Source organism: Tetrao urogallus (genome assembly GCF_951394365.1).
Source record: "Tetrao urogallus genome assembly, chromosome: 8".
Classification (NCBI taxonomy): Eukaryota; Metazoa; Chordata; class Aves; order Galliformes; family Phasianidae; genus Tetrao; species Tetrao urogallus.
This window is the reverse complement of record NC_136821.1, coordinates 23,337,554-23,353,821: the sequence shown is the minus strand read 5'-3', so window position 1 is coordinate 23,353,821 and position 16,268 is coordinate 23,337,554. Positions and strand designations below refer to the sequence as shown.

The 16,268-nt window shown below is 40.4% G+C and overlaps 1 protein-coding gene across 1 annotated transcript in view; it reads left to right on the top strand.

Annotated features, from left to right (window-relative positions):
- PIKFYVE (phosphoinositide kinase, FYVE-type zinc finger containing) overlaps positions 1–12,237 on the top strand; it is a gene marked incomplete at both ends in the record, with an annotated part of 57,937 nt that extends 45,700 nt beyond the window's left edge. The window contains 15 exons of the mRNA XM_079539263.1: positions 188–278; positions 1,348–1,408; positions 1,771–1,914; positions 2,071–2,191; positions 3,345–3,440; positions 4,166–4,249; positions 4,957–5,048; positions 5,873–6,037; positions 6,610–6,669; positions 7,160–7,336; positions 8,030–8,133; positions 8,382–8,510; positions 9,670–9,931; positions 11,118–11,192; positions 12,122–12,237. Coding sequence (XP_079395389.1) covers positions 188–278; positions 1,348–1,408; positions 1,771–1,914; positions 2,071–2,191; positions 3,345–3,440; positions 4,166–4,249; positions 4,957–5,048; positions 5,873–6,037; positions 6,610–6,669; positions 7,160–7,336; positions 8,030–8,133; positions 8,382–8,510; positions 9,670–9,931; positions 11,118–11,192; positions 12,122–12,237 — 1,777 coding nt within the window. The remainder of the gene's footprint in view (positions 1–187; positions 279–1,347; positions 1,409–1,770; positions 1,915–2,070; positions 2,192–3,344; positions 3,441–4,165; positions 4,250–4,956; positions 5,049–5,872; positions 6,038–6,609; positions 6,670–7,159; positions 7,337–8,029; positions 8,134–8,381; positions 8,511–9,669; positions 9,932–11,117; positions 11,193–12,121) is intronic.
- Between the last annotated feature and the right edge of the window lie 4,031 nt (positions 12,238–16,268).

Sequence of the window (16,268 nt, the reverse complement as noted above, 5' to 3'; positions counted from 1 at the left end):
GAGGAAAAGATTTTCTTTGGCCATAGAACACAGCTTCAGCATGTATTAGCAGTCATCTTAGTTTGTGTTAAAGGCTTGTGAAGGCATGCTGGGTTGTATTCTAATATGGAGAAACATAATTTTTGCCTTTTAGAGCTAGTATGTGTAACCTGTGTTTTGAGTTTATTTTTTTAAATTTTTTTAAAAGGTTGCAGGATCTTTTCCAGCAAGAGAAAGGGAGAAAACGCCCCTCAGTACCACCTAGCCCTGGAAGACTGAGACAAGGTGAAGAAAGCAAGGTACAAGCAGCAGGCTGGACATTTCTTAAACATTTGTTCTGCGAGAGCACTAATGTCTAAAGTTCAACTTCAGTTCACTTTAATAATTAGTTAACTTGTGTTACTGCATTGTTTAATTTTCATATGTAAACATCTGAATGGCGTGTTGTCTACTTAGCTTCTTCTAAAGACATAAACCATAAACACATAAACCAAGATCTATATTCTACAGAAGAAGATGGCTGAGAATATGATATTAGTGTGTTTTTCTTTTATGCTTCTGGACAGTTGAAATGAATGCTCACAACAGAGCTGTGCTCGTTGTCAAGGTTGTGTCTAGATAAGAGGTCATCTTGTTAGAGGCTGGACTGGATGAAAACACACTGAGAGAAAACGGCACAGGAACTATTATCTATTAATGTTATTCCTTATGAAAGAGAAAAGGCAAAATATCAGGAGAGGCAGAGCAAAGAATGCAGGGAGAATGATAGTAAATTTGTAAGTTTGTCCCTGATTTGGTGATATCTGTGGGAACGGGCAAGGAGGATGTGTACATGATCTTGAACTGTTGCCTCTCTGGCTGTGTGTAAGGATACAGTTGCCAGCATTCTGAACAACTGCCTTTGTGGAGCTGATGCTCTGAGGAAATGTCCAGACTGCAAGGCAGCACAATGCAAGTGTTGCACAGGGAGGCTGACCTCCCAAATAGGTAGCTAGCAAAATGCACAAAGAAACCTGGTAGCACTCTGTTTTGCTCAGCTGCATGTATTTGTGTCCTTTCCACGTAAAACACTCATTAATGCTAAAACATGCTTAGCCTTCAGTTAGCTGTAAGCTTATGTAGAAGAAGAGTGTTATGTTTAAAGCAGCATGTAGAGGTGATAGCAGGCATGAGCAATCTTGTGAAACTAGATTGCTGTTGCTTTGTCTCTTTCATATACTGGTAGAGGCAGTGATGTGCTGAATCTGAGAACAATTGGTAGGAATGCTCTGCTGTGGTACATCAGGTTTTGCAGTTATTCCACAGTGAGGAAGGGATATAGCTTTAAAGAGCCTGGTGTCAACATTGATCACCTGATGTTCTTCCTAGATCAGCAGCATGGATGCTTCCCCACGCAATGTTTCTCCAGCACTCCAAAATGGAGAAAAAGGTACATTATCTATTTTTCTTAAGATATGAAAAGATGTTTGTTGTAACCCTTTCTCTGGCAATGTGGGAGTCATAACTGAAGATCTGCATGGCATGTGGGATGTGCATCTTTTCCTTGAGATGTTGGTGTATGATGAGACCCTTCCTTACTGGGAACTGAAGACACTGGGTGCTTAAGTATATTCATCTTGTGAAGCTTATGTGTACACTGATCAGTGCGGGTTGTTTTGCTCTGGGCATTCCTACCTGCTTTCTAAGTAAAAACTTCTTGAAAGTAGACACTGGTGATGGCTTAGCCTGAAGGCAAGCAATTTTGCTTCTGATAGCCATATAAAATGCTTTCCTTTGTCCTTAATCTTCTAGAGGATCGTTTCCTGACTACTTTATCAAGTCAGAGCTCCACAGGCTCCACCCATCTTCAGTTGCCCACTCCTCCAGAGGTTGTGTCTGAACAACTAACTGGTGCCAACACTCTTTCTGAACAGGATACAACCAGTAGCTCAGAAGGTACAGTTCAGTTTTGGTCTTGTATTCGTTATTGTATTCGCAAGTGTATGAGATCTACTTTGAAAATGGCAAATATGGTAACTTTGTGGTCTACCACCTTGCTCCCAAATGTACAGTGTAAAGTTTGTGGGCAGACTGAACTTATCTCTGTTTCAGATGTGTTTGATGGACACTCACTGGGATCTACTGACAGCCAAGTGAAAGAGAAGTCTACTATGAAAGCTATTTTGGCTAACTTATTGCCTGGGAACAATTACAACCCTATTCCATTTCCCTTGTAAGTACTGCTTAATACATATGATGTACAAACAAGTAGCCTGGTAAAACTGTAGACAGAGCTATGCGTGCTTTTTTTGCTTTGTATATAATTTAAGTCATTACTGGGTTTGCATCCAAATAAGCTGATCTTCCGCAAGACAATAAATTTTCTTTCCTTTCCTAAGTGTTTGTAGGTTGCCCCCTTTTCTTATTAGTGACCCAATCCTTCTTCTATTATACCCTTGTAGAATCGTGGGCTCTGCCCACTAGGTCACATCCCACTGCCCAACGCAAAGCTCAAACCTATGGTCCTGATCCTTTTATCAGATTCTCTTTTTCCTAGTAGGCATGCCACTCCAGAAGTCTTTTAAGAGGGGAAAGAGAGGTGCTTTCTAACTTGCTTCAGGGAGGGAACAGAAATGTCTTTCTGTAATAAAGACTTAATAAAGCTACATGCCTGCTTCTTCTTTTTGCTTCCAGACCTCTCCCAAGGGTTGGACTCAAATGGGCATTGTCTGGGTGTAGGTCAGGTTCAGTGGCTGCTGCATGTGCCCTCAAGTCCCCCTCACGTGAAAATGAGCAGGCTGGAAAGTTTTTTCAGCTACTCTGTCTGTATGTGTTGTAGTGTTTCTTGTTTGACATGAACCTAATGTTTGGCAGCCTAAGTTTAAAATCTGACTTCTACCCTGAGGTAGCAGTGGAGGTCACGGGCTAATAAGGTAAAAGTTAAATGACAGAATCTTCTAGGGAAGTTAAAGAAAATCTGATGGAAACTCAGGAGGCTTTGGGGAGGTTTCTGAAATTTTTTTTTTGCCTCCTAACTTCACTTTGCAGACTATTCTGTAGCACAGTTAAAGCAAACTGGCAGGTTTTAGTGCCAATAGAAACAGTGGCTGCTAAACAGAAATAGACTTTAACTTAGAGCTGGTCCTCTGATACTAGAAGCTTGCTTGACGTGATGATTGCTCTAACGCATTACCAGTCAGATTTAACCACACAGCTAGCTATGAGTGCGCCTCTTGGGAGACGCTGATCTGGAACGCTTTGGCTCCGTGCTAAGACTTGCAGCTTGTGCCCAGAGTGCAGTGAAGAGATTGGGTTTTGACCAAAAATTAACCTTTTCATAAACTTCTGTGCTCTGCTAATAGTCTCTGTATTCCATTTTCATCCAGTGACCCAGATAAGCACTACCTAATGTACGAGCATGAACGCGTACCTATTGCAGTCTGTGAGAAAGAACCAAGCTCCATCATAGCTTTTGCTCTCAGGTACTGGTGTTACTTGCTCTTCATCTGAAATGTTATATTATGGAACTTTTCTGTGCAGGGAATACTTAAATCCTAATGGGAGGAAACAAGCATGACAATTCAATCACTCAGCTGTTTTGAGAGTTTCTGACAGAGCTGAAGTTGTCTACTTATACTGCTGAGATATGGAATGTAGGTTTTCCAGCTTTCAGTTGCATTTTGGGCTTTTTCTACCTGCACACGAACGATTTAATTATGGTGTTCTGTTGAAGCTAATGGTGATAGAAGAAGAAATAAATGCAATGAAATAAAGTGAATGAAGTTAGCTCAATTCTCTGGCGCGGAGACAGTGCAACTGAACTAAGGAAACTGGCTGACTATTTGTAAAACAATCTCTCCCTTGCCTGCCTTCAGTTACAGCAGCTACTGCTCAGCTCTGCAAACCAGCTACTTCAGTAGACCTTGGAGCTTTCTTGGCACCAGGCAATAGATACTCAAAAAGACTTTGAGTAGCTCGTTCTTAAATTGCAGAAGCAACAATGTTAGAATTTTTCCCACAGTATGATCTGAAGCAGCAGCTGTCATAAAGGAAATAATCCTAACTGTTAGGAAAAGTAATGGAAGCATTTCCTACTGTAGGTTTGTTTGCTGTCTCTGAACTGAATCTTTAAATTGGTGTAGCGGGGTTTCCCAGAGAAAAACTTTTACTTATTTATTTTCATTTCTTTTATCTTTTTCTCCTTCAGTTGCAAGGAATATAGAAATGCCCTTGATGAGTTGTCCAAAGCATCTCCAAAAAACGGTACTGAAGAAGGACTACAGGCAAACAGGTTAGATGTAGGGACTACATTATATGGAGGAAACTATAGTAACAAAGTAGCTGTTGTAAAGCAGCCACAGGGAGGACCTAGAGAATATGCCACTGTTAGTATCTCTGCATTCTGATTGGAATCTGGCTCTGCTGGCTCACTCACCTGTCCCTTGACCACACGTGTGATAGGAAGCACTGGCCTTGTTTAACTTGCCTGTGATGATGGAAGCAACTGTTGCTAAGGAGCTCTGAGAGGTTTTGTCAGAGAGGAGAAAATGAACAACTCTGAGGAGTTCTGTATTGTCACAACTTCACACTGTATCCTTTTCCCTTAGCAGCATGTGCTGCTAGGCATGGAGGAGAAATAACTAGAATCTTAGTATCACCAAGATTGAAAAAGATCTCCAAGATCATCCGGTCCAGCTGTCCACCTATCATCAGAATTTTCCACTGGACCATGTCTCTCAGTACAGCATCTGAATGTTTCTTGAACACCTCTAGGGCTGGGAGCCCTGGGCGGCCTATTCTGACTGACTTTATTATTTCCTGGTGTCCAATCTGAATCTCCCCTGCACAACTTGAGGCTCTTCCCTTACGTCCTATTGCTAGTTGCGTGGGAGAAGAGGCTGACCCCCACCTTGTCACAACTCCCTTCCCTTTACAATGGGAGTAAAGCAGTAGTGTCTCAGCTGTTTGTTGCCCTTACTATGACATTTTTCCTTGCAGTACATCAGACGGCAAACCAAAGAGTGGTAGTCCTGTGCGCCTGCCTGAGGCTAACATGGGTCCTTCAAATCGTGCTGCTGAAGTGGAACAACGTAAGACATTTTCAAAGTCCTGTATATGATATATTAATTTCAGACTTCATTCTATTCAATCTGTTTGAACTCTTCTGAAAGTTGTTATAACAGAGGAAATGCGGTCTGAGTACCATCATCTTGTTCCAGCTGGGCTTGCTGACTTTTGTCCTATTTAAACTGTGACTTGTCTTGCAGTCAACTTGATGTAGAACATATTGTATTTTTTTTTTTATAAGTCTCTGTTCATAATAGCTTTCTCTGATTCTTAAGAGATAATGTTACCATCCTATGCTTTAATGTGTTATTGCTATATAATGGAACATAATTTATTCTTGGGCCGAACATATGCAGTGGGGCATGATGCCTTTATGTTCTGACCTCTTCAGCTCTGCCTTGTCTAAAATGACACCAAATATTTTCAGATAGAGAGGCAGGTCCTCACACTTTTTGTGTGGCTTTGGGATGCCAGTGGAGTAGGCTTCTGTGTTGTACTCCTCCTCCACCATTTTCTTTATGGCTCATGCTACAAGTCCTGTTTTGAATTGTATTTGTTGCATTTGAAATGTTGATGCTTCAGACAAGCAAGCAGAAACAGTGACTGGAGCTTGTATTTATTGTTCTTGTGAAGTATGCTCTCTTGAATGACTCCATCACATTCCACAGTGACATTCAGGACATTAAATCTGCTGAATGGACAGTGGTTGCCTGAAGAATTGCAGGTTTGCTGGGTGATGTCACCCCTCCAGTTAGAACAATGAATGGAGAATGCTTGTCTGACTAAAGCCTTTATTAAACTGCTTCTGGTAATGCCAGTACCATCTTGTTTATTCTTTTTGCTGTAGCAAAGAAACCTTCTAGTGTTTTGTCTTTCTTCCGTGGCACGGGAGGGAAGAGCCCAGACCTGTCTTCCCAGAAGAAGGAGACCTTACGTGGTGCTGACAGCGCCTATTACCAGGTTGGACAGATGGGTAAAGACGGAGCGGAGAACCAAGGAGCAGAGCCACAAGGTACAAGGCTGCTGCTGTTGAATCCATCTTCTGTTTTGAAGTGCTAATTCTTCCAAACCTCATTCATACTTAAAAGGCCCAGAATACATTCCAGTTCATACTTCTTCAGTGGTTTTAACATTTTCCAACCGCAGCATGCATTGAAAACACATGACCAAAGCACAAAATGTAGATTTGTCCTAAGGATTTTGCTTTGCTTTTTAAAAGAAATAGAAAAATAGGGGCTTTTAAACCCCTGTACCTAAAAGGACATTGAGTAGTTTGAATATAAATTGATTTCAGTTTATCAGCCCATAATATCTGTTATTTTAGGAGTTATCTCTTCCTTGTTTCCTGTTTAACTTCCTGTTTATGCTCACGCTAAGCAAAGAGAGAAAACAAAGAGAAAACTTGTGTCCTAGGAATATCAGTATTCTAGCATACATATAAGTGCTGCTATGCCTCTAATTCTGTAGTTGCCAATGTATTCTTGAAGAAAAGAAAGTAATTTTCTCATAATACAGATTTACAAGCATTGTCTTGCATAGCTCTTTAAATGATGATGATAATGAACAAGTCCTTTATGCTTTCAGATGAGGTAGATGGAGGAGATGGACAGAAGAAACAGCTGGTGAATCCCCATGTGGAACTCCGTGAGTTTTACATAATAACTTGAAGTCTGAAGTCTGTGCTGACAAAACCCTTTTTCCTTGTGCATGTAATGAAAGTCTACAGGTGGATTGCTCTATCTATAGCACTTCACATGTTTTTATTTTTTCTTACATAGCTGTATGAAAGAGGAGAGACAAAAAATTAATAACAAGGCAATACCATTTTTGCTTGCTCTAATACATGTCTAATGCAAAAAAAAACTGCATGATCTGCCTTCCTCCTCCATTTGGCTTGTTGTCCCTTTGGCGTCTATTGGGGGCTAACCTAAAGGAGGTTGTTTTTGTTTTTTTTTTTCTTTCCTGCGAGCCTCTAATTTAAATTGTATTGATTTAAGTGCCCAAGGTACAGTAGGTATTGGAGCAGGCTGTTAAAGGAAGTAATATTTTTTTTGACACATTATTAAAATCTGCTTAAGTGTCATCTCAGGTAGTGAGATTGCATACTGTTACTGAGGAAGAAGCTTTCTTGCAGAGTTCTCAGATGCGAATGCCAAGTTCTACTGCAGGATTTATTATGCTGGCGAGTTTCACAAGATGCGTGAAGTGATACTGGGGAGCAGTGAAGAGGACTTCATCCGCTCCCTCTCTCACTCGATGCCCTGGCAGGCACGAGGTGGCAAATCTGGGGCTGCATTCTATGTGACTGAAGGTAAAAACTGCTGCCTCGTCTTTTAGAATTAGAGGGTGGTGTTTAGAGCTGGTGATGATTAGTATGTTATGTAATCTCTGATTACAGAGGATTGCTGACTGTTAAGTGGTCAGTCAGAATGGAAAGTTAAGTGGGTTGTTTGGAGTATTCAAAATCAGATTTTTTTCTTGCTTTTTTCACTTTTTAAAATATAAAATTAACGCGCAGAAGGAAAAAATGGAGTTCTATTTTCAGTATTGGCAGCTAGAGAGTCCAGTTGAACAGAAAGGTGATATCCTGCTAAGTGGATTTCAGTAAACAAATTCAGTATACTTCAAGGAAAAATCTGATTGTTGAAGATAGTGTTTCTGATCATCTCACATGGCATACAACAAGATTTCCTTGTTTTCAACAGCATTTAATTTTAGTCTCTTGCTTAGAGGAAGTCTTGAATGGAAGGGTCTGTAGGATGCTTTTATTGTATTCATATAAGGAGCTCATAACATTGAGTTAAATCAAACTTAGGCCGTCTCTTCTTTCTGGCTTACCAGCAGATTCAAATTTAGAATATAGCCAGAAAAGAATTATAATATCTTTAGTAGCAAAGAGTTTAAGAGAATGGCAGTCTTTCAAACTATTCCAGTTGTATGGCTGTTCTAAAGAACTTGCAAAAAGTGTCACTTACAGTGTATCATCTGTCTGATATTAAAACAGATGATAGATTCATCTTGAAGCAGATGCCTCGCCTGGAAGTCCAGTCATTCCTTGACTTTGCTCCACACTACTTCACTTACATCACTAATGCAGTTCAGCAGAAGGTATTTTAAAAAGTGCTTTTATGTTTGGCTGTGTTCTGTATTTTATGGACCAGCAGATGTTCCCATTAACCATTTTCATTTAAGCAAAAAGAATATCTGTTGGGGGATATGAATTGTATTAAGAACATGTTCAAGATGAAACATGGGAATTTCACAGGAGATTCTAAGCTGCAATGCACAGTGGTACTTCTGAGATCTGATTGCTTGCCTGCATGCAGAGATCTTACCCAGAGTCTTTCCTTAATCAGAAGCCCACAGCACTGGCCAAAATCCTTGGGGTGTATCGAATTGGATACAAGAACTCTCAAAACAACACTGAAAAGAAACTGGATCTGCTTGTCATGGAAAACCTTTTCTATGGAAGGAAAATGGCTCAGGTAAGACCATGTGTGACCGAGTTTCTGTTCCACTACAGTGCATGCTCTTTCTGGGCTGAGAGCAATAGCAGACTTAATAGTAATTATCTTTTGCATATGCTCTAAATTGGCAGTTAGTGCCTGTATTTATGTGATCCTCAGTAATTTGATGACTAGATTGGCTCGTTCAGATAGCTGTAGTACATATTTCAGTTGTTAAGTCTTATTTGTCCATGAATATCTGATGTCTGTGAGAGCCTTACCAATTTAATTACAAAATGCTACAGTTTTTTGTAAAGCTTTTATGAAACTAACTAGTATTACTTCCTAATGTATTTAAAAGGAGAGCCTTACATATGGTGACAGTGAAGGAAATTACGTACTAATGCTTTGAACTCACTGTTCTGTCTCTGAACTGTTTCATGTGTGTGATGAGGTCTTGAATTCAGCCTTGCTTTTTAGTTAAGGGAGAATGGCTTTTATGAGGCAGTAGAGACCTTAAAGTGACAGGGACAGTCCTCTTCAAATACTAAGTTGGTGCTGAAAAGGAAACTGAAACAAATGTTATCTTCCCTCTAGTGTCTGACATCAAATAGGTGGGTAGTTACAGAAATAAAGATTATGGACTTTTTCCCTGGAGTTAATCAAGTCTTGACTTGATCGGCCTATTCTAACTGGACATGCTTCAAGTAGAGCGCTGGGCTAGAGACCTCCAGAGGTGTTTTCCAGTCAAGAAAGTATTCTATGGTCTGTCTCTTGTCTTGTCAACCCATGTTAAGTGATTCATCAAGCAAGGACCCACCTCCCTTCTTCAGTGCCTTTTGCTGTTGTCAGCATTTGAGTATGTAAGCTGGCTAGGAAACTGAGTTTGCCCATATGGTTTAAAAATAGAGGTACACGTTTTCCCTTAGGTTAGACTGAACACTGATGAAATTACTTGCCTAAAATCTGAGATTTAAAGTTGCAGAGCGTTTGTGTAGATTTACGTGCTACTCTCCACTTAGGGAACTGTTGTTTTTTTGCTGTATTAAATTTTGTTTGCTACCTTCCCTGTAGTGAGAAGGGAAGAGCTACCTTGCTGTGATCTCTGCTCAAACACTGCAGTCAAGCATGTTAAAGTCTTTAATCTTACAGAAGAAGGTGGAAAATGTAATGCTGTTCTGCATTTCTGCGTTTACAGGTTTTTGACTTAAAGGGCTCCCTCCGGAATAGAAATGTTAAAACAGACACAGGGAAAGAAAGCTGTGATGTCGTCCTATTGGATGAGAACCTTCTGAAGATGGTCCGTGACAACCCTTTGTACATCCGTTCCCACTGCAAGGCTGTGCTGAGAGCTTCTATACACAGTGATTCCCAGTTCCTCTCCAGCCACCTCATCATAGACTATTCCCTGCTGGTGGGTCGTGACGATACAAACAATGAGCTGGTTGTGGGGATTATTGGTAAGTTAAACGTTCCTTTTGCTTGCTTTCGTGAAACTCCTTTCTTCTGATTTCGGAAGAGCTCTTAGAACTGTATCACCACCACCCAGAGATGTGTGTTAAGAAAGCTTGTCTCCCAGCTGCTGGAATACTGCCCTCATCTGTTATGAGTGTTCACAGTGAAGGCAGGAAGTTTTGTTTTTCTCCAGCTCTCGTACCATTTGTGTTTCCATTTGCATTAGTAGAAATATATCTGGGAAACATTAGGAAGAATATATATGTGAGGCCTTACAGGTAGTGAGAAAACAATCAAGTTGATCTTTAACCTGCACTTTGACTCCAGTTGAAATGGAATTACCTGTGTCTTCATATGTATTTAATCTTTAAAGTTAAGTTCAATAATATTTACGTATCTGTTTCAAAAGTAACTTCAGTGGAACAGATCTGAGTAGGAACAAATAGTGAGAAGTAGGGGTAGAAGAGGGAGATCAAATATTCTGAAATCACTCTCGATCTTGTAGCCTGACCGGGATAATGAGTGTCAAGCAGGTAATTCCCTTGCTGCATCCTCTGACTTGTGTCTGGAAAGTAGAGTGCCATCTTCAGGCAAGTAAGCTAGTTGTGTGCAAAAATCTTGAAAGTGATCAACATCATCTTCACTTTTGCAGACCTGAGTGTTTGTACGCTTGTAATCATTAAGCACGTTCTTCTTAAACTGGTTTGGAAACAGTTCTGATCTTTCTTTGCAGCCTTCTTTTCCAGAGTCATTTGTATTTCCAGTCCTCCATTTCATGAGGTGTAAACTCTTAGATTTGCAGGTGGCTGCATTGATGAGGAATGCTATTAGCCTAAATGGCTAGGTGTTCAAGTTTTGATGCTACTAGCAGCTGTAGAAAAGTAATGGAAGCTGGTACAGCAAAGTGAGGCTTCTGATATGTTTCTAGGATGAAGGTCAGCTAGTGACTTCATTTTTTTTCTTTTTTTCTAGAAGTAGGACTTTTAAGCTGTCATATTCACCCCAGCCAAATAGAATGAATAATCTGAGAAGTGAAGCTGCTGTTAGGGTGAACACCTGAGTCCTTCTGGCTATGGAAGCCTACTGTATTTTCTTCTGTTAGAGGAGAAATTATGCATTTTAGAACAACACTACTTGGGTTGTAGCAGGTATGGCATGTCTGTGTATGGATTTCTTTTTTTCTTACAACAGACTATATTCGCACTTTTACCTGGGATAAAAAACTTGAAATGGTGGTGAAGTCAACTGGCATCTTGGGGGGACAAGGTAAGGTTATAATTAAAAGCTTTATGTTTGTTCTGTTTACTTTTTATTTAGCTGGAAGCTTCTAATGACTGTGCTAGTAAGGCTGCAACTTCCTCCGTGCAAAATTGCACTTTAAATTATGTGGAGCAGAGGAAGGAATAAAAGCTTTCAGAAAAAAATCATGTATTTGTCTGCTTTCGTGATAGACTCTTGAGGTACTCTAATGGCTGAAAATGAGGTATAGTCATCTACTTACCAGGCTGTTCTGTTTTGTTTCGTGGTTATCCAGTGCTCACAAAAACAGAGGTAGCAAATACTAGCAAAAAAGCCCTTTCTGCCTGGTTTCAGAAGAGATTGTCCGAGTCCAGAAAATCAAATATAGTCTGGGATTTTAGTTTGGACGAGTCCTTACCAAATGATTGACTGCTGCTACCCAGATTTTGAGGAGCTGATGAGTTTTCTATGTGGAAATGAGAGAAATATATTTCATGCACAATTTCCATGTATTGGTCACATGTTAATAGGAAAGTTGTTCAAGAAGGGGGGAGGGAAACATTCACAATCTCACTGCTTGCATGTCTGGAGAAGATAAGAGCGTGTCCATACAGTGACATTCTTCCTGGGAGAAATTTGCATCTGTGCTGGAAAAACCTGTAAAGACATGTGAACTGGAGAGAAGGAAAAACAATCAGGGCTAGTGTGAAAAGCCTAGATAGCCCCTACAGCTCCACATCTCTCAGTTCAGCATCAGCTAATCCAGATCTTGAATTCATTTGTTTCCCAAATGTTTAAGAAATAAAATAATAAATATCTAACCATACTTGTTGGTTCTGTGTACAGCATATATTCATTCCTGTGCCATGTGGTGCCGTAACTTCTTGTGAAAGCTGTTTGTACTGCAGTGTACGTTTGTAGCCCATTTCTAACTGCCTTTGACTTTTGCACATTAGGTAAGATGCCAACTGTGGTCTCCCCGGAACTGTACCGGACCAGGTTTTGTGAAGCTATGGACAAGTATTTCCTGATGGTGCCAGACCATTGGACAGGGCTCGGCCTGAATTGCTAAACTAAAGCCTTTATTGGCAAAGCACAGGTGGACAATGGTGGGTTACAGGTCACTCTCTTTCTGTGGTCTGCCCAGCAGTAAGCAAGAGGATTCCACATCTGCACTGACCATACGTGTCATGTTGTAAGGTGTGAAATTTGCTTGTTGCACTTTAATCCTTTCTTGAAGGATGATGAGTGGGCCAGTCTCATCGAGGATTTAAGCTGTAAGGTACCGCTGAAGAGCACTGATGAGAGACTTTCCCTCTGTCGGTAGGGAAGGTGGTGATATCTCCACGTATGAGCATTGAAACCAACGCTATCTCTTTCATGGTGGTACAGAAGTACATGATCTCTATAAGTCTTGCACTCCTTAATTGGTGTTGAGTATGAGTAGCTCATGTTTCTGTAGTGGATGTGTGGTATTGCAAATGTGAAATAAGCACTCCTGCCCCATGCGGATGAGTGAAGGAAGAATCAAGCTAATTCTGAAGTTATGCCGTGGTTGCAGTGATCTGTAGTTGACCTGTTTAGGACCCAAGAATAACTTATGCGCGTGCTTCTTTTCTTTTTTTAAAGGCAGCTCCACAGCTCTGATGCCATAACTCTCTAAATCACTACAACTTGTAAGTTACAGTACTGCAGTACACATCTGTCTCTGTTGTAATTTGATTTTTAGCAGAATCCCATACAAATGATCAGCATATTGTAAACCTCTATGTATCCCTTCAATCCTAAATAAGAATTTGATTTAAATGTCGCCCATCTCTTTGGAAACAGGTAACTAAAACTGTACCCTTTTACGTAAGAGCTCAGTTATACTTATGAAGCTGGTTAACTGTTCCCTTAGCAGAAGGCACCAAATTGATGAAATGCACTCTACCTTACATCGACAACTTTCTCCGTAATGAAACCATTGTTCCTGGCAGATCACTTCAAATCCATTTCAGTTTCCAAAGCCTTTCAAACAATGAAACAATGCATTTACCTCATGATGGAATTTTGCCAGGAGAATGCTTTTCTTGTATTTGTAACGTGTTGTTGAGAATAAGCATCCCAATCTCATTTAACTGTGCCATTCCTATGTAAAACTTCTCTTCAGCAGTATTAGACTTTTTTTTGCACCACTGAGATGATGAATGTAGTCTTCTGTAAAATGAAAAACCTGAATGAACAGTGTTTTCTATGTATGGTGGTTCAGATATGCAGAGACCTGAGAATCTCTGCATTATGACAATAAGCACTTCTTTCCGTTTTTATTATTTTTTTTTTACCTCTTTTTGTAGGTGGCAAACTTACTTTTTAGCTTCAGAATAATATAGGCCAGTAAATAAGAATTTATTTTTTTATGTGAGTTTGAGAGGCAAGAATAGTGTCCTTGGACTTCCACTCTCTGGTGGAAGGACTGACTTCAAACATGGAGTCTGGGACAGTGTAGCTCTTTATGAATTACTCATTCTGACCAATTAGTTGCCTGCTAACGCCATCTTCACTGTAACTGTGAGTCAAAACATGCATTTTATTCATTCTTCCTCCTATGTTCAGTATTTTCTTCTGCAGCAGATGGTGGCGGTTCCGTTCAGGAGTGACATCTGGGCAGCACTGAAAGAAAATGACTGAGAACTGAGCTGTTGGATCTGAAAGCAACTAGTACAGTTCAGATCTGAGCTGCTAGGAGGCAACAGTCAGTTACGTTGGAAGTCTTTCCCCTTCCCTGAACTGCATTGCAAAGCATTTCTAAACAATGAGCAAAGGTGCTGACCTTGAAGCAGCAGAAACGAAAGTATTCTCACTTCTCATCCGATCAGTTTCTGGGGATGTAGTGTGGAAAGCTGCAGTGATGTGTGCTGTGGAAAGATGACACAGTAGTGCTTGATTTCTCCGGCACAGAATCTCTCTAGTTCAATACAGTGCTCTGAGTGAAGATTACCTCTGGAATACATCTTGTCTCCTATATTGATATGCACTCTTGAGCTGGTTAGTTTTTTGTTGTAGGCCCTTGTGTGTAATGAGGAATCAACCTATCCATCAGCTCAATTCTAATCATTTCTGTGGCTTTGAATGTTTATCTGTTGATGTGGAAGGAAGAGTGTGATATGTAGCCTGAATCTTTTCTGGTCTCCATTACAGTTTACATGTGTTCTTTTTTTCTTCCCCTTCTAAAATTTACAGGGAAAAATTTGTCTTGTCTGAAATCTAAGGTGACCCAACCTTAGTCAGTATGTGCAGTGGCTGGTGGACCATGAGTTTGGGCAGCGTTGTGACATCTGCATTAAGCTGATGTACAGCTGGGATGTGCTAAGCTCTGTTTTGTCACCAATAACCCTTACTCAAGTGCTATGTAGATGTTCTGTACTGCTTGTCTTCCAGAGTCTCAAGCAGCTGGCTGTAAAAACAACCTGGTCATCTAATAGTGGCTACTGTTCTCCGCTACATGATTGAATGAGGCCATTGGCAGTGTATGGAATGAGAGAACCTTCCATTATGGCCAGCTGTTTTGTAGCCTGTGAATGCAGAACCTGGATGTGTGAATTGCAGCCTTTTGGGATAGCAGTCATAGCAGTTGGAGGGGCTTGTAAGAATGATCTTGGTCTGGAATCAGTGGCTAGACTTTGGATCTAGTCATAGGTAAAATAGTAGTGTTAACTGGAATTGGGACATCTTTGGGTGCCACTTAACCTGAAGTGGTAAGCATTTCTAGTTCAAATCCCAGAAGCTGGACAGATCTCCCAAGATGTTCTCTTTTCAGAATAAGAATTGTCCTTGCATTTCACTTGCTATGAAGCTGGATTTCAAAGAAGAACAGTAGTTTTTGTAGAAGATATCTTTGAGACACCTCTTTGTTAGACCTGTGAACTTGCAGCATATGCAAGGATGTCCTAAGGGAACAGTCTGAGTGTTAAACAAGCCCTTTGATTAGAGTATTTCGTTTCTTGTTAACACAGGTTTAGTATGTGTGTGTAAACAAAATCCAGTTGTAAATGCAAAGACTTCTGCAACCTTTCTGAGGTAGGCTGGCTCTTGTGTTTTGGTCTGTGACAGACATCTAAATCTTGTCCCACTCAGAAGTGGTAACTTGTCTACATGATGCTTATGCTTCTAAAGCAGCAAAATGTCCTGTGGCGACCCAGAGCTGCATTCTGTCCCCAGACACACATATGAGGGACTCTTGCTGGTTAAGGAGCTCCACTGGAGTTACCTGTGAAATGAGTGGTCTGTCCTCTGTGAGAATGACCAGAACCAAACTAATCACTCGCTGGTAGGAGTCTGGACTATTCAAAGCACTTAATGTATCATAATGTATGTATTCCTAATCTACGTTGCTTCAACTGTATTTTATAAAATTGATGTACTAAACTATTTGAGAGTAACTACCTTGATAACTTGGAGAATTGAAATGTAATGTATATAGATAAAAATACAAATAAAGTGACTAAAATTATATTTGGGTCCAATCGCTGTGATGTAGTGGTTATCTTTCTTACAGCATTCCTCTTTCCTGCTCACATGGCAAGGCCTGTACTTGCTCAGTGTCAATTGCTCTGCTGAAGGTTTCTAGCTTTGCGTGCAGCATAAGCGTGCCTGAAATCTCTGCCTTGCAGTTTGACTATTCTGATGAAGCAGGCATTGACTATTCTGGTGATCTGCGGGCAGCTCTCCAGCTCAGCGTTTATAAAATGTGCAAATAACCTGTTGTACACTTCTGCCTTTCCTCTTTGCAGCTGCTTTTCAACAGTGCTGTGTGAGATAGAGCACTTTATCCAGCAGGTGGCGGTGTTTCAATGACCCAATTCTTCCAAGAGGCAGATCTTCAGAAAACATCTCCAGGTATTTATGCAGTTTTCTCAGAAGTGGATAAGGTTAAACTTTCTTGGATTGTTATTTTAAAAGTGAAATGACTTGCCTTAATTGCTTCATATTGTTAGTACATAGTAACTTTCTTTCTTAAAGCTAAAAATGATGTGCAGTTAAATCTGGGAGGGGGACTTGCTGGTTCCTAGACAATATTAAAAATTAAAATGTAAGGAATACCCCTGCAGTATGTGCCATCTC